This window comes from Cervus elaphus, chromosome X (assembly GCF_910594005.1).
Source record: "Cervus elaphus chromosome X, mCerEla1.1, whole genome shotgun sequence".
NCBI lineage: Eukaryota > Metazoa > Chordata > Mammalia > Artiodactyla > Cervidae > Cervus > Cervus elaphus.
The window spans coordinates 102,341,517-102,367,814 of record NC_057848.1 but is presented as its reverse complement, the minus strand read 5'-3'; the positions used below and the strand labels follow the sequence as shown (position 1 = coordinate 102,367,814).

The 26,298-nt window shown below is 37.9% G+C and overlaps 1 protein-coding gene across 1 annotated transcript in view; it reads left to right on the top strand.

Moving 5' to 3' along the window:
* Nucleotides 1-26,298, top strand: part of LOC122690430 (sodium/hydrogen exchanger 2-like) — an 84,608-nt gene that overhangs the window by 51,232 nt on the left and 7,078 nt on the right. The window contains exons 7-8 of the mRNA XM_043897413.1: nt 4,285-4,396; nt 12,665-12,799. Coding sequence (XP_043753348.1) covers nt 4,285-4,396; nt 12,665-12,799 — 247 coding nt within the window. The remainder of the gene's footprint in view (nt 1-4,284; nt 4,397-12,664; nt 12,800-26,298) is intronic.

The window sequence follows — 26,298 nt, the reverse complement described above, 5'->3', positions numbered from 1 at the left end:
GTCACTGTTTCCATTGTTTGCCCATCTATTTGCCAGGAAGTGATGGGACTAATTGCCATGATTTTAGTTTTTTGAATGTTGAGTTTTACACCAGCATTTTAACTCTCCTCTTTCACCTTCATCAAGAGTCTCTTAAGTTCCTCTTCACTTTCTGGCTTAAGAATGGTGTCATCTGCATATCTGAGGCTATTTATATTACTCCCAGTGATCTTGATTCCAGCTTGTGCTTCATCCAAGCCTGGCATTTCACATGATATATTCTTCATGTAAGTTAAATAAGCAAGGTGGCAATAGACACCTTGGTGTACTCCTTTACCAATTTGGAACCAGTCTGGTGTCCCATGTCCGGTTCTAACCATTGATCCTTGACCTCCATATAGATTTCCCATGAGGAAAGTGGTCTACTATTCCCATCTCTTTAAGAATTTCCCACAGTTTGTGTTGATCCATACAATGAAAGGATTTGGTATAGTCAATAAAGCAGAAATATATGTTTTTCTGGATTTCTCTTGCTTTTTCTATGATTCATTGGATGTTGGCACTTTGATCTCTGATTCCTCTGCCTTTCCTAAATCCAGCTTGAACATCTGGAAGTTTTTGATTCATGTACTGTTGAAGACTAGCTTGGAGAATTTTGAGTATTGTTTTGCTAACTTGTGAGATGAGCACAATTGTGTGGTACCTTGAACAATCTTTGCCATTGCCTTTCTTTGGGATTGGAATGAAAACTGACATTTCCAGTCCTGTGGCCACTGCTGTGTTTTCCAAATGTGCTGGCATATTGAGTGCAGCAGTTTAACGGCATCATCTTTTAGTATTTGAAATAGCTCAACTGGAATTCCATCACCTCCACTAGTTTTGTTCATAGTGATGCTTCCTGAGGCCCACTTGACTTCACACTCCAGGATGCCTGGCTCTAGGTGAGTGATTGCACCATTGTGGTTATCTATGTCTTTAAGAACTTTTTTGTATCATTTTTTTCTGTGTATTCTTGCCATCTGTTCTTAATATCTCTTCATTTCTGCCATAAGGTTGGTGTCATCTGCATATCTGAGGTTAGAATATAATCAATAAGAATTCGGTATTAGCCATCTGGTGATGTCTAGGTCTTCTCGTGTGTTGTTGGAAGAGAGTATTTGCTATGACCAGTGTGTTCTCTTGGCAAAACCCTGTTAGCCTTTGACCTGCTTCACTTTGTATTCCAGGCCAAACTTTCCTGTTACTCCAGGTATCTCTTGACATCCTACTTTTGCATTCCAGTCCACTATGATGAAAAGGACACTTTTTTTTTTTTTTTTTGATGTTAATTCTAGAAGGTCTTGTAGGTCATCATAGGACTGTTCAGTTTTATTGGCATTAGTGGTTGGGGCATAGTCTTGAGTTATGGTGATATTGAATGGTTTGCCTGGAAATTAACAGAGATCATTCTGTCCTTCTTCTTCTTCTTCTTTTTTTTTTTAAACTTTACAACATGGTATTGGTTTTGCCATACTTTGACTTGAGATTGCACCCAAGTACTGCATCTCAGAATCTTTTGTTGACTATGAAGGCTACTCCATTTACTCTAAGGGATTCTTGCCCACAGTAGTAGGTATAATGGTCATCTGAATTAAATTTGCCCATTCTGGATCATTTTAGTTCATTGATTCCTAAAATATCAATGTTCACTCTTGCCATCTCTTGTTTGACCACTTCCAATTTATCTTTATTCATGAGCTAACATTCCAGGTTCCTATGCAATATTGTTCTTTAAACATAGAACTTTACTTCCATCACCAGTCACCTCCACAACTGGGATGGCTTTTGTTTTGGCTCCATCTTTTCATTCTTTCTGGAGTTATTTCTCCACTCTTCAGTTCAGTTCAGTCACTCAGTCGTGTCTGACTCTTTGCAACCCCAAGGACGGCAACATGCCAGGCTTTCTTGTCGATTACCAACTCCCAGAGCTTGCTCAAACTCATGTCCATTGAGTCGGTGATACCATCCAACCATTTCATCCTCTGTTGTCCCCTTCACCCCACCTTCAATCTTTCCCAGCATCAGGGTCTTTTCCAATGAGTCAGTTCTTCACATCAGGTGGCCAAAGTACTGAAGTTTCAGCTTCAGCATCAGTCCTTCCAATGAGTATTCAGGATTGATTTCTTTTAAGATTGATTGGTTTGATCTCCTTGTAGTCCAAGGGACTCTCAAGAATCTTCTCCAACACCACAGTTCAAAAGCATCAATTTTTCATTGTTTAGCTTTCTTTATAGTCCTGCTCTCATTTCCATACATGCCTACTTGAAAAACCGTAGCTTTCCAGTAGTAAATCGGCCACCTACCCACTAGTGCCATATCTTTTTGGCTTTTCATACTGTTCATGGGGTTCCCAAGGCAAGAATATTGAAGTGGTTTGCCATTACCTTCTCCAGTGGACCACATTTTGTCAGAATTATCCACCATGACCTGTCCGTCTTGGGTGGCTCTACACGACATGGCTCATATTTCATTGAGTTAGACAAGGCTGTGATCCATATGATCAGTTTGGTTATTTTTCTGTGATTGTGATTTTCATTCTATCTGCCCTCTGATGGATAAAGATAAGAGGCTTGTAGAAGCTTTCTGATGGGATGGACTGATGTGGGGAAATCTGGGTCTTGTTCTGATGGGCGAGGCCATGCTCAGTAAATCTTTAATCCAATTTTCTGTTGATGGACAGGTCTGTGTTCCCTCTTATTCTTTGGCCTGAGGCCAAACTATGGTAGGGGTAATAGTGACCTCCTTCAAAGAACTTATGCCAGCACTGTTGTATTCAGTGCCCCTGACCCCACAGCAGGCCTCTGTTGACCCATGCCACTGCTGGAGACTCCTGCACACTCACAGGCAAGCCATGCTCAGTCTCTGAGGTCACTGCTCCTTTCTCCTGGGCCCTGGTGTAAGCAAGGTTTTGTTTGTGTCCTCCAAGAGTCTGTTTTCCCAGTCCTGTAGAAGTTCTGTAATCAAATTCTACTGGCCTCCAAAGACAAATTCCCTGGGGCTTCTCGCCCCTTTGTCAGATCCCCAGGTTGGGAAATCTGTCATGGGTCCTGGTACTTTTATAACAGTGAGAGAACTTCTTTGGTATAATTGTTTCAAGTTTGTGGACCATCTGCTCAATGGCTGTATGGTGAGGCTAATGGCGACCTCGTCCAGAGGACTTATGCTATATGCCATGCCTCCCAGGCCTGATGCAGCCAGAGACCCTGTCCCTGTGACAGGCCACTGCTGACCCGTGCCCCTGCAGGAGACACTGAAACACTCAAAGGCAGGTCTGGCTCAGTCTCTGTGGGCTCTCTAGTTCCTGGTGTGCACAAGGTTTTGTTTGTGCCCTCCAAGTGTTTCTGGCAAATATGGGGTTCTATTCTAAATGCAATTCTGCCCCTTCTACAGTCTTGTTAGGGCTTCTCCTTTGCTCTTGGACATGAGGTACCTTTTTTTGGTGTGGTCCAACAATCTCCTGTCCATAATTGTTCAGCAGCGATTCTGGAGTTCTCACAGGAGAAGATGAGTGCATGTCCCTCTACACCATCATGGGTACCTGAAATAGGCAAATTCATAAACAGAAAGTATAATGGTGGGTTCCAGAGCTAGAGAAAGGTGAGAATCAGGAGTTATTGTTTAGTGGGTACAGACTGTCAGCTGGGAAAGATGAAAAAGTTCTACTGATAAATGGTGGTGATTGTTGTAAGAGCTGTAAATATATATATTGCTACTGAACTACTTAAAATGGAAATAAAAGAAAAACCTCAAAAGCCATTTGAAATGCTACTATGAAACAGCATAATTCTGATAGCTAGCCTCAGTTATCACAATTAAATAGATCTGCAGTTTTCCTTGAATAATGAGTGAATAAGTACTTTAACTTAAAGTTCAGCAGATATTCAATCTGTATCTTTATTAAAGCCATTTTGAAGAAACATTGTCAATGATTTATACAAACTTGTTTGGTTGTGTATAGAGTGAACACGGGTACAGATTATAAAAAATTTAGTACTCACAAACAGAACTGTCCTTTGAAATATTTTTAGCCTGATATTAAGATAAACTGACTTAGAAGTATAAAGTCCCTGAATGTCTGAATTAGCTACCCTTAAGGTTCATTTTTCTTTTTTTCATTGAGTCTCCCTCTCCATCTCAGCCTCATTAGTCTTTCAAACAATCTTTGTAATACATATATTGATATTTTAGCTTTGATGAATGCATTTATGAAAATAGTATATTTATGTGGTGAATGCCTATAATGAATCCAGGTACCTTTTTTTTCAGCCGCCATCATGGAACAGCCAAGTCCGTCCCATTCCCAGCACATCAGGATCAAGACACTATGGATAATATTCAAGACCTACTGGCTACAAACCTTTATAGGATCAGGAGAGTGGTAAGATTATTATTCAGTACATATTACTTTATTCATCAAACAAATGGAATAAATCTATATACACTTATTTTTATAATTCCAAATGAACTTTCTCCCCATATATGTCACAGAAATATTAGTAGGGTAAATAAAATGACAAATCAGTGTTTAAGTCACTCAAACTTGTTACTCATAGGAAAGTCCTATAACATTTTCTATTTAATTGTCAGTTTTTTTTTAAGGAAACTCCATACTGCTTCCATAGTGGCTGGATCAACTTACAGTCCCATCAGCAGTGCAAGAGGGTTCCTTTTCTCCACACCGACTCCAGCACTTGTTGTTTGTGGATTTTTTTGAGGATGGCCATTCAGACCAGTGTGAAGTGATACTTCATTGTAATTTTGATTTGTACTTCTCTAATAATGAGTGATACTGAGCATCTCTTCATGTGTTTGTTAGCCATCTGTATGTCTTCTTTAGAGAAATCTGTTTAGGACTTTTGCCCACTTTTTAATTGAGTTGTTTGTTTTTCTGGTATTCAGTTGTATGAGCTGCTCGTATATTTTGTAAACTAATCTTTCATCAGTTGTTTCATTTGCTATTATTTTCTCCCATTCTGAGGGTTGTCATTTCACCTTGTTTATAGTTTCCTTTACTGTGCAAAAGCTTTTAAATTTAATTAGGCCCCACTTGTTTATTTTTGTTATTATTTCCATTTCTATAGGAGGTGGGTCATAAAAGATCTTGCTATGATTTATGTCATACAGTATTCTGCCTATATTTTCTTTTAAGAGTTTTATCATTTCTGGTCTTATATTTAGGTATTTAATTCACTTTGAGTTTATCCTTAAGTATGGTGTAAGAAAGTGTTCTAATTTCATTCTTTTACACATAGTTATCCAGTTCTCCCAGCACCACTTATTGAAAGTAAAGAAGTGTTAGTTGCTCATTTGTGTCTGACTCTTTGTGATCCCATGAACTGTAGTCCACCAGGTTCCTCTATCCATGGAATTCTCTAGGCAAGAATACTGCAGTGGTTTGCCATAACTTACCTGATTTCAGACAACACTACAGTGGTACAGTCATCAAGACACTGGCACAAATACAGAACTATAGACCAATGTAACAAGATGGAAAACCCAGAGACAAACCAGACACCTATGGGCACATTATCTTTGTATATTCTTGCATCCTTTGTCAAAGATAAAGTTCCCATAGGTGTGTGGGTTTATCTCTGGGTTTTCTACCTTGTTCCATGGGTCTATACTTATGTTTTTGTGCCAGTACCATACTGTCTTGATGACTGTTGCTTTGTAGTATAGTCTGGAATCAACTAAGTTGATTCCTCCAGCTCCATTCTTCTTTCTCAAGGTATTCGGGGTCTTTTGTGTTTCCATTCAAACTGTGAATTTTTTGTTGTTGTTGTTCTAGTTCTGTGAAAAATGCCATTGGTAATTTGATAGGGTTTGCATTGAATCTGTAGATTGTATTTGGTAATATAGTCATTTTCACATCCATTTCTCAGTCATTTCACATAATACAGTCATTTCACAGTCATCCACATTTCACATGGATCCTTCCAACCCAGGAGCATGGAATATCCCTCCATCTGTTTATGTTGTCTTTGATTTCTTTGATCAGTATCTTATAGTTTTCTGTATGCAACTCTTTTGTCTCCTTAGGTGGGTTTATTCCTAGGTATTATTTTATTCTTTTTTGTTGCAATGGTATATTTATACCTTAATATCCTTTCATTTTGCTGAAATATGAAAAATTCTGCCAGTGTCCACACCTGATCAGGCAACTCATCCAGCTAACTCACTCAGTGCTGAAGTCCTGCCTTCACTCCCTGACTGACAGCAGAATCCTGCCATCAACTCTGACATACCATGGGACACTACTAGGAGTCAATATTTGACCACAGATGTTCATTTCATTTTGAAGTACTCATTTCAATTTGAAGAACTATTCATTTCCATTGGAATAACTCCCTTTTGCACTTCTTGTAGAGCAGGTCTGATGGTGACAAACTCCAATTTGTGTTTATTTTAGAAAGATATTTATCTCTCCTATTTTTGAAGAACAGTTTTGTCATTTACAGTATACTTATTTTGTGGTTATTTTTCTTTCAATACTTTGATTGATTATTCCACTTTCTCCTGGTCTGCAAGATTTTTGCAGAGAAAAATGTATATATTCTATTAGTGGCTTTCCTAAATTTGTGAGTCATTTTTCTCATGTTACTTTCTCATGTTACTTTAAAAATTCTCTTTGTCTCTGACTTTTGACAATTTAGTAATAATGTATCTTATATAGACCTCTTCAGGTTTAACATATTTGGGGGTTAATCTGAATATGATGTCCATTTTTCTCTCAATATTTATATATTTCAGTCATAATTTTATCTTACAATAGCTTATTTTAATAAGCTTTTATACTCTTTCTTATTTACTTCTGGTACTCCTATTGTGCATATATTGATTTACTTGATGGTTTCTGAAAGCCTCATAGGCTTTCTTCATTCTTTTTCCTCTTGTTCCTCTGATTATGTAATCTGAAATGAATTGGCTTCAAGTTCAAGAATTGTTTTTTTGCTTGAATGAAATTTATATATGAACCATGGTACTGAAATTTTCTATTCAGTAATTATTCAGCTCTTGGATTTCTGTATCCACCTCCCCCCAGCCATGGTTTCTTTTCTTTACATAAAATTTAATTTTGAACTGTTCATGCATTGTTTTTCCTGTGTTCTTTTAGTTCACTGAACTTTTTAAAGATTATTATTTTGAATTATTTGTCAGGTAGTTCTTTGACCTCAATTTCTGTAGGATTATTTGTTGGAGACTTATTAGCTTCCTTTGATAATATCATGCTTCCCTGATTCTTTGTGATCCTTGAGTTTCCTTTTGCACATTTGAAGATATGATCACCTCTTCTAGCCTTACAGGCTGACTTCAGGAGAACAAGACAGTCATTAATCAGCAGAGACTTGTATTCTGGGAATGTAAACTGACTATGACCATAAACAGGCAGTGACTTATTCCAGGGTCTGCTAGTAGCAGAGAATTGCTGTCAGTTTCTGTGGATCTGATGGGCCTGTTGCTAGAATCTATGCTCAGATGTTGACTCCAAACAGTGGTATGTCAGAGTTGTTGGCAGGATTCTACCATCAGTCAGGGGCTGAAGGCAGGACTTCAAGGAATGGGTAGGCATTGTGGATAGGCAGAGCCTGCTGGTTTGGCTCTGTACCCAAGAGGGGCTAGTTGGGCTCTAGAGTTGCATTGGGTCAACTGGCAGGCTCTGGGCTTTGCTGATGCCACATTTAGGGCTCCATGGTCAGTCAGGGGTGGTTGGCTTAGTTCCAAATTTGGGTGTAGCAGACTGGATTGACTGCAGTTTCATGGGTCAGCCTATAGGGACCTCTGTTGGATAAGGCTGCAGGTGGTACTCTAGGGTTGGGCTAAGCTACTGGAAACCTCCTCTTTTGGGTAGGTACAGGTGGCACTGTTCTGTGGTTAGATGAGGTTGCTGTTAGGGGCTGTCATCTTGCCATACAGCTGTCAGAGACTGCAGAATGACTTTTCAGATCTGTGTATGTTTCCTGCTGAGATTCCCCTGCACCTTTTACTTTTTTTCTAGGTGTCTGTAAGTAGTCTACCTGTACTAATTCCTCCAGTGTTCTGCATGAACAGAAATGGGCCTCTGAGGCATTTCTCTCAAAGTTAGCAAAGTTCAAAGTCCACTTCAGTTTCTCTTTCCCTCACTGGAAAAATTACAAACATTATATATCCTTAGAAATGTGCTATGCTGATTTTGGGGAACAGCAATATGAAAAAAAGTAAAACACCTAAAAAAGTAAACCTTTTTTCCTTACTCTCTTTGGATGCATTTTTCTCATTTTTTGGTGTTCTATTATAGTGCTGTAACCTCTCCCCTGGAATTTGGAATTCTCTCAAAGGTATTCTCCTCTGTGGATAACTAACAATTACTGTTTCTGTAGAGGTCAAGGACTAGGGATGTCCTTTTCTGCCATATTTGCTGGCATCACTCCAGGATGGAATGTTTTATCATTGTGAAATGACCCACCTTATTGCAGGCTTCCTCTCCCTGCATCAGGGCATGAGAGCTCTCCCAAGGCAATTAGCTGAGGCAATTTCAAGCATTATCTCCTTAGTTGCCCATTTTTCTGGCTTCGCTCTCTTCCATAGCTTGATTTAGTGTTTTGCTCATCTTTTTTTTTTTCCTATTTGTTGATTTTCAATCTCTAAGTCATGACCAACTCTTTGGAAACCCCTGAACTGCAGCACACCAGACTTCTCAGTACTTCACTGTCTTTAAGAGTTTGTCAAACTCATGTCCATTGAGTCAATGGTGCTATCGAACCATCTCACCCTCTGCCACCCCCTTCTCCTTTTACCTTCAATGTTTCTCAGCACCAGGGTCTTTTCCATTGAGTCAGCTCTTCCAGTCAGGTAGTCAAAGATTTGGAGCTTCAACTTCAGCATCAGTCCTTCCAATGAATATTCAGGGTTGGTTTCCTTTAGGATTGACTGGTTTGATCTTGCAGTTCAAGGGACTCTCAAGAGTTTTCTCCAGCACCATAATTCAAAAGCATCTATTCTTCAACAATCACCCTTCATTATTATTTAGTCACCCTAAATCTCGCATCTGTACATGACAGCTTAAAAACCATAGCTTTTGGAGAAGGAAATGGCAACCCACTCCAGTAATCTTGCCCAGAGAATCCCATGGACAGAGGAACCTGGCGGGCTACAGTCCATGAGATTGTGAAGAGTCAGGCACGATTGAGCAACACACACACACACACACACACACTGTTCCCAGAGATTCCAGCTTGGCCTGAGGACGAGCCGTCCTGTGCAAAACAGAACCAGGCACCCCTCACCCCCATCCAGAGGATCCTTAAGCAGCCAAGGTCAACCTAAGCGTTTCACTTTGCTTTCAAGCTTACAATAGCCTCTGGATCCTGGAGCAAACCATTTCACCAGTTCAACCTCAGCACCAAATCAGGTACAATGGACTTGATGCAGTGTTTTTCTCATATCAAGTTCAAACCTCTGGAAATAGAGTTTGGTTGCTAAAAGATAATCACAATTACACCATTGTCATTAATTTGAGAAAAGATGAAATTATTTATATGTATTTAGTCTTAATAAAAAGATAAAAGAGGGTAAAGAATCAATTATGTATTTGAAAAATAAAATACTTTTTCTAGTAAAAAAACAAAAAACAAACAAACAAACAAAAAAAACATAGCTTTAACTATAGGAACCTTTGTCGGGAAAATGATATCTCTGTTTTTAATATGCTGTCTAGTTTGTCATAGCTTTACTTCTTTTAATTTCATGGCTGCAGTCACCATTTGCAGTGATTTTAGAGCCAAAGAAAATAAAATCTGTCACTGCTTCCACTTTTTCTCCTTTTATTTTTCAGGAAGTGATGGGACCAGATGGTGTGATCTTAGTTTTTTGAATGTTGAGTTTTAAGCCAGGTTTTTCACTCTTCTCTTTCACCCTCATTAAGAGGCTCTTTAGTTTCCTCTTCATTTTTTGCCATAAGGGTGGTGTCATCTGTGTATCTGAGGTTGTTGATGTTTCTCCCACTTATCTTGATTCCAAATTGTGATTCATTCAGCCCAGCATTTCACATGACATAATCTGCATGAAAGTGAAAGTTTTAGCCACTCAGTAGTGTCTACCTCCCCAGGGATGGCGGAGCCTGGTGGGCTGCCGTCTATGGGGTCGCATAGAGTCAGACATGACTGAAGCAACTTAGCAGCAGCAACAGCAGTGTCTAACTCTTTGTGACCCCATGGACTATAGCCTGCTAGGGTACTCTGTCCATGAGATTCTCCAGGCAAGAATACTGGAGTGGGTTGCCATTTTCTTCTCCAGGGGATCTTCCTGAACCAGGGATCAAACCAGGGTGTCCTGCATCTCAGGTGGATTCGTTACCCATTGAACCGCCATGGAAACCCTGTCCTTCTGTACTCTGCACAGAGGTTAAATAAGCAGGGTGGCAATATACAGTGTTGTCATACTCCTTTCACAATTTGGAACCAGTCTGTTTTTCCATGTCTGATTCTCATTTTTGCTTCTTGAACTTCATACAGGTTTCTCAGGAAATAGGTAAAGTGGTCTGGTATTCCCTTCTCTTTACAAATTTTCCACAGTTTTTTTTTTTTTTTTTCCAATTCACAGAGTCAAAGGCTTTAGCATAGTCCATAAAACAGAAGTAGATACTGTTCTGGAATCCCTTGCTTTCTCTATGATCCAATGGATGTTGGCAATTTGATCTCTGGTTCCTCTGCCTTTTCTAAAGCCAATTTGTACATATTGGTTCTTGGTTCACATACTTCTGAAGCCTAGCTTGAAGGATTTTGAGCATAAACTTACCACTATGTGAAACAAGTGCAGTTGTATGGTAGCCTAAACATTATTTGACCTTACCCTTCTTCGGGATTGGAATGAAAACTGACCTTTTCTGGTCCTGTGGCCACTGATGAGTTTTCCAAATGTTCTGGCATATTGAGTGCAGCACTTTCACAGCGTTGTCTTTCAGGATTTGAAATATTTTAGCTGGAATTCCATCACCTCCATTAGCATTGTTTATAGTATTACTTCCTCAGGCCACTTGACTTCACAATCCAGGATGTTTGGTGCTAGGTGAATGACCACACCATAGTGGTTATCTGGGTCATCGACCCCTTGTTTGTATAGTTTTGTGTATTCCTGCCATCTCTTAATCTCTTCTGCTTCTGTTTCTGCTATAGTTTTATCTATTGCTTTACTTCAGGAGACAGGATAAATATGATCTCTGTTACTCTGTCTTGGCTGGAACTCAGTTTTGTTTTCAATTTTTTTTTCCTTTTTATTTTTTAAAAAAATTACGTAAAATATTTTTTAGTTCAACTGTTCCATGTATAGTGCAGGATACATTCAGATAAGTCTAGACTTCATTGCTATTTCCTCCTACACTGTTTTTTCCTTCCATCTAAAGGCAATGGATTTTTAATTAGAGGTAGTTTGTATTCATTTTTTTCCTTTTGAAAAAGTAATATATATATATATATATATATATATATATATTTTTTTTTTTTTTCTAATGGTGATCTAATTCTGTCACCAAAATTGGGATATATACTCAGTTTCAAAAGTATCATCAAAATCTCTAAAATGTGATATGATTATAAAATAAACATTGTTTGTTGTTGCTGTTGTTCAGTTACTCAGTTGTGTCCAACTCTGTGATGCCATGGACTGCAGCACACCAGGCTTCCCTGTCCTCTATTTCCCAGAGTTGGCTCAAAGTCATGTCCATTGAGTCAGCGATGCCATCCAACCATCTCATCCTCTATCAACCCCTTTTCCTACAAACCTGTCTATCCCAGAATCAGGGTCTTTTCCAATGAGTTGGCTCCTCACATCAAGGGGCCAAAGTATTGGAGTTTCAGCTTCAGCATCAGTCTTTCCAATGAATATTCAGGACTGATTTCCTTTAGGATTGACTATTTTGATCTTCTTGCCTGTCCAAGGGACATTCAAGTGTCTTCTCCAGCACCACAGCTTGAAAGTATCAATTCATCAGTCCTTATGCATCTTTATGGTCCAACTCTCACATCCATACCTGACTACTGGAAAAACTATAGCTTTGACTATATAAACTTTTGTTGGCAAAGTGATGTCTCTGCTTTCTAATACACTGTCTAGGTTTATTACAGCTTTCTTCCAAGGAGCAAGTGCTTTTTTTTTTTTTTTTTTTTAATCTCATGGCTGCAGTTGTCATCTGCAGTGATTTTGGAGCCAAAGAAAATAAAATCTTTCACTGTTTCTATTGTTTCTCCAACTATTTGCTGTGAAGTGATGGGAATGGATGTCATGATCTTAGTTTTTTGAATGTTGAGTTTTAAGCTAGCTTTTTCACTCTCATCTTTCACCTTCATCAAGAAGTTGATGAACAATTTAAATATAATCTAAATGAGGTTAAATGTAATATTTTGTTCTGTTACATTTTTACAGTCTCTTTAGCTGCAGAAATTTTGAATATGTTTGGATGATAAATATGCCTCAAATTTTTAGCTTAATGCAGGATTATAAAAAAAGATAAAAATAAATTTCATATATTCTTGAACTTCTTTGATAAATTCTAATATATTTTACACAATAACAATTATGTTAATTTTATTAATATATATATTGAGTTTATTCATTAATGTTCATATTCGTGGTGCTTCAATTATGAAACTTCTGTGTTGTGTATTTTGACCAGGCTCCAACATATAACAAGTATGCCCTTCCAGGAGAAAGAGGAACAACAGAACAAGTAAAGGAAATCCTCATTCGCAGACACAAGAGCCTGCAACAAAGTCTTTCTCAAAGTGACTCTGATCAGTCTCAAAAAGAGGTATATTTAATGTTGTTTTCTCTTTGTTCTAGCTCTTCTGTTGTAATTAATTCTTATTTGGAAGATTTTCTTTCCTGTACTAGAATCAGGATTACATGAACTTTTCTTTATTTTTTTAATCAGCTTCTTAGTAGGCAGGCCTTAGCAGGGGAAGTGGAAAGTCGAATTTACACTTGTCACAAATTATTATTGATACAGTAGTGGAAGACCTCAGTTTAAAGACTAGATTTATATATGACTATACAGCAGTGCCTTGGGAACTGTGTACCAAATAAACTATTCATTAGTACTTTTGGCTTAGGGCTATATTTTCTATCACCTGCTAGCTACCATACTGATTTAGGGTGGACATGAGGGAGGAATACAGGTAGAAAGGGAGCCCTGAATTCCCTTAGGCAATGTTAGTGGCAAAATATGGAGGTTAAGTCAAAAGTTTGGATTTTCTTTTTTTTTTGTCTTTTTCTTTTCTTTCTTTCTTTCATTTTTTTTTTTTTTTATAGGCCCTTTGCAGAGCTGGCCTGCAGCTCACTGTTTCTTTCTTTCTTTTTTTTTTTTCCTTTCTTTTTCTTTTTTTCATTTATTTTTATTAGTTGGAGGCTAATTACTTTACAATATTGTAGTGGCTTTTGCCATACAATGACATGAATCAGACATGGATTTACATGTGTTCCCCATCTCGATCCCCCCTCCCACCTTCCTCCCCATCCCATCCCTCTGGGTCTTCCCAGTGCACCAGCCCTGAGCACTTGTCTCATGCATCCAACCTGGGCTGCTGATCTGTTTCACCTTTGATAGTATACTTGCTTCAATACTATTCTTTCAGAACATCCCACACTCGCCTTCCCCACAGAGTCCAAAAGTCTGTTCTGTACATCTGTGTCTCTCTTTCTGTTTTGCATATAGGGTTATCATTACCATCCTTTTAAATTTCATATATATATGTGTGTTAGTATACTGTATTGGTCTTTATCTTTCTGGCTTACTTCACTCTGTTTGATGTGCTCCAGTTTCATCCATCTCATTAGAACTGATTCAAATAAATTCTTTTTAATAGCTGAGTAATATTCCATGGTGTATATGTACCACCACTTCCTTATCCATTCGTCTGCTGATGGGCATCTAGGTTGCTTCCATGTCCTGGCTATTATAAACAGTGCTGCGATGAACATTGCGGTGCACGTGTCTCTTTCAGATCTGGTTTCCTCAGTGTGTATGCCCAGAAGTGGGATTCCTGGGTCATATGGCAGTTCTATTTCCAGTTTTTGAAGGAATCTCCACACTGTTTTCCATAGTGGCTGTACTAGTTTGCATTCCCACCAACAGTGTAAGAGGGTTCCCTTTTCTCCACAGCCTCTCCAGCATTTATTGCTTGTAGACTTTTGGATAGCAGCCATCCTGACTGGCGTGTAATGGTACCTCATTGTGGTTTTGATTTGCATTTCTCTGATAATGAGTGATTTTGAGCATCTTTTCATGTGTTTGTTAGCCATCTGTATGTCTTCTTTGGAGAAATGTCTGTTTAGTTCTTTGGCCCATTTTTTGATTGGGTCATTTATTTTTCTGAAATTGAGCTTCAGGAGTTGCTTGTATATTTTTGAGATTAATCCTTTGTCTGTTGCTTCGTTTGCTATTATTTTCTCCCAATCTGAGGGCTGTCTTTTCACCTTACTTATAGTTTCCTTTGTAGTACAAAAGCTTTTAAGTTTAATTAGGTCCCATTTGTTTATTTTTGCTTTTATTTCCAATATTCTGGGAGGTGGGTCATAGAGGATCCTGCTGTGATTTATGTCGGAGAGTGTTTTGCCTATGTTCTCCTCTAAGAGTTTTATACTTTCTGGTCTTACATTTAGATCTTTAATCCATTTTGAGTTTATTGTTGTGTATGGTGTCCAAAAGTGTTCTAGTTCCATTCTTTTACAAGTGGTTGACCAGTTTTCCCAGCACCACTTGTTAAAGAGGTTGTCTTTTTTCTATTGTATATCCTTGCCTCCTTTGTTGAAGATAAGGTGTCCTTTGGTTCATGGATTTATCTCTGGGCTTTCTATTCTGTTCCATTGATCTATATTTCTGTCTTTGTGCCAGGACCATACTGTCTTGATGACTGTGGCTTTGTAGTATAGCCTGAAGTCAGGCAGGTTGATTCCTCCAGTTCCATTCTTCTTTCTCGAGATTGCTTTGGCTATTCGAGGTTTTTCTGTATTTACATACAAAATGTGAAATTATTTTTTCTAGTTCTGTGAAGAATACCGTTGGTAGCTTGATAGGGATTGCATTGAATCTATAGATTGCTTTGGGTAGTATACACATTTTCACAGTATTGATTCTTCCAATCCATGAACACGGCATATTTCTCCATCTATTTGTGTCCTCTTTGATTTCTTTCATCATTGTTTTATAGTTTTTCTATGCATAGGTCTTTTGTTTCTTTAGGTAGATATACTCCTAAATATCTTATTCTTTTTGTTGCAATGGTAAATGGTATTGTTTCCTGAATTTCTCTTTCTGTTTTCTCATTGTTAGTGTATAGGAATGCAAGGGATTTCTGTGTGTTTATTTTGTATCCTGCAACATTACTGTATTCATTGATTAGCTCTAGTAATTTTCTGGAAGAGTCTTTAGGGTTTTCTATGTAGAGGATCATGTCATCTGCAAACAGTGAGAGTTTCACTTCTTCTTTTCCTATCTGGATTCCTTTTATTGTATTTTTTTTTCTGCTCTGATTGCTGTGGCCAACATTTCCAAAATTATGTTGAATAGTAGTGGTGAGATTGGACACCGTTGTTTTGTTCCAGACTTTAAGGGAAATGCTTTCAATTTTTCACCATTGAGAATAATGTCTGCTGTGAGTTTGTCATATATAGCTTTTATTATGTTGAGGTATGTTCCTTGTGTTCCTGCTTTCTGGAGAGTTTTTATCATAAATGGATGTTGAATTTTGTCAAAGGCTTTCTCTGCATCTATTGAGATAATCATATGGTTTTTATCTTTCAATTTGTTAATGTGGTGTATCACATTGTTTTATTTGTGAGTATTAAAGAATCCTTGCATTCCTGGGATAAAGCTCACTTGGTCATGATGTATGATCTTTATAATATGTTGTTTGATTCCGTTTGCTAGAATTTTGTTAAAGATTTTTGCATCTATCTTCATCAGTGATATTGGCCTGTAGTTTTCTTTTTTGTGGCATCTTTGTCTGGTTTTGGAATTAAGGTGATGTTGACCTCATAGAATGAGTTTGGAAGTTTGCCTTCTTCTGCAATTTTATGGAAGAGTTTGAGTAAGACAGGTGTTAGCTCTCCTCTAAATTTTTGGTAGAATTCAGGTGTGAAGCCATCTGGTCCTGGGCTTTTGTTTGCTGGAAGATTTCTGATTAAAGTTTTGATTTCCATGCTTTTGATGGGTCTGTTAAGATCTTCTATTTCTTTCTGGTTCAGTTTTCGAAAGTTACACTTTTCTAAGAATTCGTCCATTTCTTCTAAGCTGTTCATTTTGTTGGTATATAGCTGCTGTTAGTAGTCTCTTATGATCTTTTGTATTTCAGTGTTGTCTGCTGTGTTCGCTCCATTTTCATTTCTAATTTTGTTGATTTGGTCCTTCTCCCTTTATTTCTTGATGAGTCTGGCTAACAGTTTGTCAATTTTAATTATCTTTTCATAAAACTGGCTTTTAGCTTTGTTGATTTTTGCTATGGTCTCTTTAGTATCTTCTACATTTATTTCTGCCCGAATTTTTGAGTTCTTTCCTTGTATATTTTTGAGATTAATGCTTTATCTGTTGCTTCATTTGCTATTATTTTCTCCCAAACTGAGAGCTGTCTTCTCACCTTACTTATAGTTTCTTTTGTTGTGCAAAAGCTTTTAAGTTTCAGTAGGTCCCATTTGTTTATTTTTGCTTTTATTTCCAATATTCTGGGAGGTGGGTCATAGAGGATCCTGCTGTGATTTATGTCGGAGAGTGTTTTGCCTATGTTCTCCTCTAGGAGTTTTATAGTTTCTGGTCTTATATTTAGATCTTTAATCCATTTTGAGTTTATTTTTGTCTATGGTGTTAGAAAGTGTTCTAGTTCCATTCTTTTACAAGTGGTTGACCAGTTTTCACATCACCAATTGTTAAAGAGGTTGTCTTTTTTCCATTGCATATTCTTGCCTCCTTTGTCGAAGATAAGGTGCCCATAGGTTCGTGGATTTATCTCTGGGCTTTCCATTCTGTTCCATTGATCTATATTTCTGTCTTTGTGCCAGTACCATACTGTCTTGATGACTGTGGCTTTGTAGTATAGCCTGAAGTCAGGCAGGTTGGTTCCTCCAGTTCCATTCTTCTTTCTCAAGATTATTTTGGCTATTCGAGGTTTTTTGTATTTCCATACAAATTGTAAAGTTATTTGTTCTAGTTCTGTGAAGAATACCGTTGGTAGCTTGATAGGGATTGCATTGAATCTATAGATTGCTTTGGGTAGAATAGCCATTTTGACAATATTGATTCTTCCAATCCATGAACACGGTATGTTTCTCCATCTGTTTGTGTCCTCTTTGATTTCTTTCATCAGTGTTTTATAGTTTTCTATGTATAGGTCTTTTGTTTCTTTAGGTAGATATACTCCTAAGTATTTTATTCTTTTTGTTGCAATGGTGAATGGTATTGTTTCCTTAGTTTCTCTTTCTGTTTTCTCATTGTTAGTGTATAGGAATGCAAGGGGTTTCTGTGTGTTAATTTTATATCCTGCAACTTTACTATATTCATTGATTAGCTCTAAAAATTTTCTGGTAGAGTCTTTAGGGTTTTCTATGTAGAGGATCATGTCATCTGCAAACAGTGAGAGTTTCACTTCTTCTTTTCCTATCTGGATTCATTTTATTTCTTTTTCTGCTCTGATTGCTGTGGCCAAAACGTCCAACATGATGTTAAATAGTAGTGGTGAGAGTGGGAACCCTTGTCTTGTTCCTGATTTCAGGGGAAATGCTTTCAATTTTTCACCATTGAGGGTGATACTTGCTGTGGGTTTGTCATATGTAGCTTTTATTATGTTGAGGTATGTTCCTTCTATTCCTGCTTTCTGGAGAGTTTTAATCATAAATGGATGTTGAATTTTGTCAAAGGCTTTCTCTGCATCTATTGAGATAATCATATGGTTTTTATCTTTCAATTTGTTAATGTGGTGTATTACATTGATTGATTTGCAGATATTAAAGAATCCTTGCATTCCTGGGATAAAGCCCACTTGGTCATGGTGTATGATTTTTTAATATGTTGTTGGATTCTGTTTGCTAGAATTTTGTTAAGGATTTTTGCATCTATGTTCATCATTGATATTGGCCTGTCGTTTTCTTTGTTTGTGGCATCTTTGTCTTGTTTTGGAATTAGGGTGATGGTGGCCTCATAGAATGAGTTTGGAAGTTTACCTTCTTCTGCAATTTTCTGGAAGAATTTGAGTAAGATAGGTGTTAGCTCTTCTCTAAATTTTTGGTAGAATTCAGCTGTGAAGCCATCAGGTCCTGGGCTTTTGTTTGCTGGAAGATTTTTGATTACAGTTTCGATTTCCTTGCTTGTGATGGTTCTGTTAAGATCTTATATTTCTTCCTGGTTCAGTTTTGGAAAGTTATACTTTTCTAAGAATTTGTCCAAAAATATACAAGCAACTCCTGCAGCTCAAGTCCAGAAAAATAAATGACCCAATCAAAAAGTGGGCCAAAGAACTAAACAGACATTTCTCCAAAGAAGACATACAGATGGCTAACAAACACATGAAAAGATGCTCAACATCACTCATTATCAGAGAAATGCAAATCAAAACCACAATGAGGTACCATTACATGCCAGTCAGGATGGCTGCTATCCAAAAGTCTACAAGCAATAAATGCTGGAGAGGCTGTGGAGAAAAGGGAACCCTCTTACACTGTTGGTGGGAATGCAAACTAGTACAGCCACTATGGAAAACAGTGTGGAGATTTCTTAAAAAACTGGAAATAGAACTGCCATATGACCCAGGAATCCCACTTCTGGGCATACACACTGAGGAAACCAGATCTGAAAGAGACACGTGCACCGCAATGTTCATCGCAGCACTGTTTATAATAGCCAGGACATGGAAGCAACCTAGATGCCCATCAGCAGATGAATGGATAAGGAAGCTGTGGTATATATACACAATGGAATATTACTCAGCCATTAAAAAGAATTAATTTGAATCAGTTCTAATGAGATGGATGAATCTGGAGCCCATTATACAGAGTGAAGTAAGCCAGAAAGATAAAGATCATTACAGCATACTAACACATATATATGGAATTTAGAAAGTTGGTAATGATAACCCTATATGCAAAACAGAAAAAGAGACACAGATGTACAGAACAGACTTTTGGACTCTGTGGGTGTAGGCGAAGGTGGGATGTTTCGAGAGAACAGCATGTATATTATCTATAGGGAAACAGATCAGCAGCCCAGGTTGGATGCATGAGACAAGTGCTCAGGACTGGTGCACTGGGAAGACCCAGCAGAATCAGGTGGAGGAGGTGGGAGGGGGGATCAGAATGGGCAACACATGTAACTCCATGGCTGATTCATGTCAATGTATGACAAACCCCACTGCAAAGTTGTGAAGTAATTAGCCTCCAACTAATAAAAATAAATGAAAAGAAAAAAAAAAGAAAAAAAAATAATTATTTCCTTCTACTAACCCTGGGGTTCTTAATTTATTCCTTCTCCAGTTGCTTTAGGTTTAGAGTTAGGTTATTTCTTTGATTTTTATCTTGTTTTTTGAGGTAAGCCTGTATTGCTATGATCCTTCCCTTTAGCACTGATTTTACAGTGTCCCATAGGTTTGGGTTGTTTTCTTTCATTTCTATGCATATTTTTATTTCTTTTTAAATTTCTTCTATGATTTGTTGGTTATTCAGAAGCGTGTTATTTAGCCTCCATATGTTGGAATTTTTAATAGTTTGTTTGTTTGTTTGTTTTGTTTTCCTGTGATTGAGATCTCATCTTACTGCATTGTGGTCAGAAAAGATGATTGGAATGATTTAAAATATTTTGAATTTACCAGGGCTAGACTTATGGCCCAGGATGTGATCTATTCTGGAGAAGGTTCCATGTGCATTTGAGAAAAAGGTGAAGTTGATTGTTTTGTGGTGAAATGTCCAATAGATATCAATTAGGTCTAGCTGGACCATTGTGTCATTTAAACTTTGTGTTTCCTTGTTAATTTTCTGTTTTGTTGATCGATCAATACGTGTGAGTGGGGTATTAAAGTCTCCCACTATTATTGTGTTATTGTTAATTTCCCCTTTCATTCGTGTTATCATTTGCCTTACATATTGCGGTGCTCCTATGTTGGATGCATATATATTTATAATTGTTATATCTTCTTCTTGGATTGATCCTTTGATCATTATGTAGTGTCCTTCTTTGTCTCTTTTCACAGACTTTATTTTAAAGCTTATTTTATCTCATATGAGTATTGCGACTCCTGCTTTCTTTTGGTCTCCTTTTGCATGAAATATTTTTTTCCAGCCCTTCACTTTTAGTCTGTATGTGTCCCTCGTTTTGAGGTGGGTCTCTTATAGACAGCATATATAGGGGTCTTGCTTTTGTATTCATTCAGCCAATCTTTGTCTTTTGGTTGGGGCATTCAACCCATTTACATTTAAGGTAATTATTGATAGGTATGGTCCCGTTGCCATTTGCTTTGTTGTTTTGGGTTCACGTTTATACAACCTTTTTGTGTTTCCTGTCTAGAGAAGATCCTTTAGCATTTGTTGGAGAGCTGGTTTGGTGGTGCTGAATTCTCTCAGCTTTTGCTTGTCTGTAAAGCTTTTGAATTCTCCTTCATATCTGAGTGAGATACGTGTTCAGTACAGTAATCTGGTTTGTAGGTCATTCTCTTCCATTACTTTAAGTATGTCCTGCCATTCCCTTCTGGCCTGAAGAGTTTCTATTGAAAGATCAGCTGTTAGCCTTATGAGAATCCCTTTCTGGGTTATTTGTTGTTTCTCCCTTGCTGCCTTTAATATTTGTTCTTTGTGTTTGATCTTTGTTAATTTGATTAATATGTGTCTTGGGGTGTTTTGCCTTGGGTTTATCCTGTTTGGGACTGTCTGGGTTTCTTGGACTTGTGTCACTATTTCCTTCCCCATTTGGGGGAAGTTTTCAGCTATTATCTCTTTGAGTATTTTCTCATGGCCTTTCTTTTTGTTTTCTTCTTCTGGGACTCTTATGATTCGAATGTTGGTGCATTTCACATTTTCCCAGAGGTCCCTGAGTTTGTCCTCATTTGTTTTAATTCTTTTTTTTTTTCTTTCTTCCTCTCTGCTTCATTTATTTTCACCATTTTATCTTCTACCTCACTTATCCTATCTTCTGCCTCCGTTTTTCTACTGTTGGTTCCCTCCAGAGTGTTTTTGATCTCATTTATTGCATTATTCTCTTTTTATTATTTTTTTTATATTTTTCATCAGAATGTGATTTTCGTTTTTTTTAATTAATTAATTAATTGATTAATTAATTTTCCATTTATTTTTATTAGTTGGAGGCTAATTACTTTACCTGGAAGAAATAAAAAATAGTCAATTGAAAATCAATAAGGCATTATTCATTTTCAATTGACTCTTTTTTATTTCTTCCAGGTCCTTGTTAAACATTTCTTGCATCTTCTCAATCCTTGTCTCCAGGCTATTTATCTGTAACTCTATTTTGTTTTCAAAATTTTGGATCATTTTTTATTATCATTATTCTAAATTCTTTTTTCAGGTAGATTCCCTATCTTCTCCCCTTTTGTTTGGCTTGGTGGGCATTTTTCATGTCCCTTTACCTTCTGGGTATTTCTCTGCCTTTTCATCTTATTTAGATTTCTGTGTTTGGGGTGCCCTTTCTGTATTCTGGTAGTCTGCAGTTCCTTTTCATTGTGGAGGTTTCTCTCAGTGGGTGGACCTGGACGTTTGGCTTTCCAAGGTTTGCTGGTTAGGGACGCCTGTGTTGGTGTTCTGGTGGGTGGAGCTGGATTTCTTCTCTCTGGAGTGCAATGGAGTGTCCTGTAGTGAGTTTTGAGATGGGTCTATGGGATTGGTGTGACTTTGGCCAGCCTGTATATTGATGCTCAGGGCTATGTTCCTGTGTTCCTGGAGAATTTGTGTGGTATATCTTGCTCTGGAACTTATTGGCTCTTGGGTGATGGTTGGTTTCAGTGTAGGTATGGAGGCTTTTGGATGATCTCTTATTAATTAATGTTCCCTGGAGTCAGGAGTTCTCTGGTGTTCTAGGTTTGGGGCTTAAGCCTCTTGCCTCTGGATTTCAGTCTTATTCTTCCAGTAGCCTCAAGACTTCTCCATCCATACAGCACTGATAATAAAACTTCTAGGTTAATGGTGAAAGGATTCTCCACAGTGAGGGACACCCAGAGAGGTTCACAGAGTTACATGAAGGAGAGGAGAGGGAGGAAGGAGATAGAGGTGAGCAGGAGGAGAAAAAGGGGGATTCAAAAGAAGAGATACAAATCTATTCAGTACTCTGTTCCCTAAATGTTCTCCACAGCCCAGAACACCCACAGAGATTCACATAATTGGATTGAGAAGAGAAAGGGGAGGGAGGAAATAGAGGTGATCTGGGGGAGAAAAAGGAGAGTCAAAAGGGGGAGAGAGTGATCACACCAGTAATCACACTCCTGAGTAAAAATCGTTGCTGAAGTTTGGATTCTTAAATGTCCAAAATTGATATCAAATACTGAAAAACAAAGATTAAAAATCTAGAGTAGTGGTTAGACTCTTAAAAATACAATATTAAAAAATACAGAAACACAAAAAATTTAAGAAATATATGTGAAGTTTGCTTTAAAATAGGGTCTTTTTTTTTTTTTTTTTGGCCAGGTTATAGTGGGTTTTAAAAATGAAAATTAAGGAGTAATAGAGGAGTAATTGAGGGCTTTAAAAAAAAGAAAGAGAATTTTTTTTAATTAAAAAAATAATAGTAAAAACATATCATATATCTTTGAATTTCTCTGGAGTTCTTTTGGGCAGTGTGGGTTCAGTTCAGTTTAAGATAGCTCCTTGTTCCAGCTTACACTTCTCAATCTCTATAGGCCCCTTCCTGTGTAGTCAGTGTTAACTACAGGGATTTTAATCTGTTGCACCTGTCACTTCTAAAGTGGTTCCCTTTGTTTATTTGGCTTCTGTTTGCATGTCTCTTCAGTGTCTAATTTCTGCCCTGACACAAGGGGGTGGAGGTGGTCTCTTGTTTAGGTTTGCTTGTTCAGTCCTGCTGTGGGGAGGGAGGGGCACTGCAGACAAGTATCACTGGCGTGTGTGGGGAGGACCCACAGGGTTCCAGCCACAGTGGGTTTGCCCCCACTCACAGCGTGTGTGCTTTCCCCATCTACACTGATCAGGCTCCAGGTTTCTCTACAGGGAGCGGGCCCTGATTTGCGTGCACTTCCCAGGCCTAAGCCGCTCAGGTTCAGGTTTTTGGGTACTCCACAAAGGCACAGACTCAGTTGGGCCTGTGTTTTGTGCCTTCCCCATCTGAGTAGCTCAGGCAACCAGGAGCTTGAGGAGCACACAGGAGCTTGATGAGCACACTCTCCCTGGGTGTGGTGTGCCTTATTCCCTCCAAGGTCCCAGCCTCAGTTTCCAGGCATGCAGTTCAGGTGTGCCTTGTGTCTCTTCTGGAGAGCTTATTTCTGGCTGCAACCCTCCCAGTGGATGTCAGCCATCCAGAATCTCAGGAAGTCTTTGGTTAGAGACTGGAAGCCTATTTGCAGTTTGGTAGGGGATGCCGTCTCTGGGGCCGAGTTTGCCCCTTTCCCCTCCCCCCTGCCTCCTGCCTCTGGTGGGGGATGGGCCAGTCTGCAGCCGGCTAGCTCTTCTCTGGTATTTGCTCAGTCCTTTGTTCTGGGAATGGGCAGTTAGTGCCTAAGTTTAAGGCTTTTCCCAGGTTAATTCTCTCTCTCTCTTGCTATCCCACAGTTTAAGTTGCTATCTCTTGTTAGCTCCCTCAGATTGCCCTCAGGGATTTCAGGCCCAGTCCTTACCCTAAGCAATGCCACCGCCCACTCCTCTCCGTTCAGCCCCCACTTGCTGGTGGCAGATGCAAGCGTCTGGGGTACTTTTCTGCTGGGAGTTGTTTTTAAGCATGTAATATGTGGGTTTTATTTATTTTTCATCCCAGTTAGGTTGCCCTCTGAGATTCTAAAACTTCCCCCAGACCTGCCAGTGAGAGGGTTTCTTGGTGTTTGGAAACTTCCTCTATTAAGACTCCCTTCCTGGGACGGATCTCTGTCCCTAATTCTATTGTCTCTCTTTTTATCTTTTATATTTTGTCCTACCTCTTTTTGAAGACAATGGGCTGCTTTTCTGGGTGTTTGATGTCCTCTGCTAGCGATCAGAAGTTGTTTTGTGGAGTTTGCTCAGCGTTCAAATGATCCCTTGATGAATTTGTGGGGGAGAAAGTGGTCTCCCCATCCTATTCCTCTGCCATCTTCCAGCTCACCTGGATTTTCTAAGTAGGAATTCCATTAGTAGAAAGTGAGAATTGGGGAAGAAGGCAGTTTGTGTTTGGCTTCAATATATAGTCTTTGTGAGCTAGATTCTAAATTCCTTAAAATAGTGGGCTATTATTGTCTTGTTTACCACTCTGTTTCCAGTACCTGGCAATAGCCTACTGTGTAGTAATTAGTAATAATAGTATTGATATAATAAGTAACATGATGTAATATTTTTAGTATATATTCAGTAACCATTTTAAACATTTTACTTTATCTCATGTAATTCTCACAATCCCTTTGATGCAATTACCATTATGGGCTCCCCTGGTAACTCAGACAGTAAAGGATCTGCTTGCAGTGCAGGAGGCCTGGGTTTGATCCCTGGGTCAGAAAGATCTCCTGGAGAAGGGAATGGCAACCCACTTCAGTATTTTTGCCTGGAGAATTCTATGGACAGAGGAGTCTGGTGGGCTACAGTTTGTGGGGTCACAAACAGTCGGACACAACTAAGTGACTAACACTATGCTTACTATCATTATGCTCCATTTAAAAATGAAGTAATTGATAAATAAGGAAAAGTAGATAACTAGTCCAAAGAATCAGAATTCTAATATGTTCAGCGTAGGTCCTCAAAAATTCTATGATAAAACCAAGAATGTTTGAATGAATGAACTGATTTACTAGGTTATTCTCTATACCAAGAGTAATGTGAGCTACTGAGCATGCTGAAGCTGGAGTTGATTTATAAAACTATCTGATATCCCTGAATATATCATGGTATGGACTTGTTAACCTTGGGTCAAAAGTCAGCTGTTTCCTTTGTCATAGAGCTGAAACTTAGGGTGCAAGAAAATATTTTTCCAGTTTCTTCTTTAGTGGAACAGGTGGTATTAGAGCACTTACAAACTAACATAGCCTGTCTCACAGAAAGAGGTATCATCGTTCATGGTCTGTCCACTGAGATTCTCAAACATGAGTGGATATCAATAATGAACACCAAGTTCTATTATAATTTAGTTCCAAAATAGAAGGTCATTAGTGATGCTATTATATGACTGAATAAAAATAATGGTAGCAAATATATATATGTATTTGGGTCTGGCCGTGGAATATATGGAAGAATTAGGCATATTTTGAACCAACTCCTGATCCAAGACTTAACTAAATGGCAGTATAACATAATAGTTCACAATATAGAGCCTAAGGTCAGACTGATTAAATTTAAATCCCAGCTCTCTCAGGTACTGGTTTTATGACTTTGGGCAATGTACTTTGTTACTTTAAATCTCAATTGATTTGTCTGAAAAATAATTTTACTTGAACTAATGTTATTGTTGTAAGGATTAAATATAATAGTGTATGTGAGGTGCTTAATGTCTGATACATCAGTATTTAATATATCTTAATATTATTACTATCATTTGTATTAATATTATTATTACTGTGCATTCAAAGTTATAAAATTAACATATTTATTTGATTTTTAGAAATAAATTTCTAAAAGTTTATAAATTTGTTATTTATTTTTTATTTTATTTCTAAAATTTTTATTTTAAATTGGGGTATATATGGTTAACAATGTTGTATTAGATTCAGTGTAAAATATATACATGTATTTATTCTTTTTCAAATTCTTCCCATTTAAGTTATTACAGAATATTGTGCAGATCTCCCTGTCTTATACAGTATGTCCTTCTTGGTTGTCTATTTTAAATATAACAGTGTATACATGTCAATCCTAAACTCCCAATCTATCCCTCCCCACCACAGTTACACCTCTGGTAACTATAAGTTCATCCTCTAAGTCTGTGAATCTCTTTACACTTTGCAAATATATTCATTATGTAACATATTTTTTTAGATTCTGCATATAAGTGATATCATACAGTATTTGATTTCCTCTATCTGACATACTTCACTTAGTATGATAATTTCCAGGTTCATCCATGTGGCTGCAAATGGCATTATTTCATTCTTTTTAATGGCCAAGTAACATTTCATTTTATATATGTACTACATCTTATTTATCTAC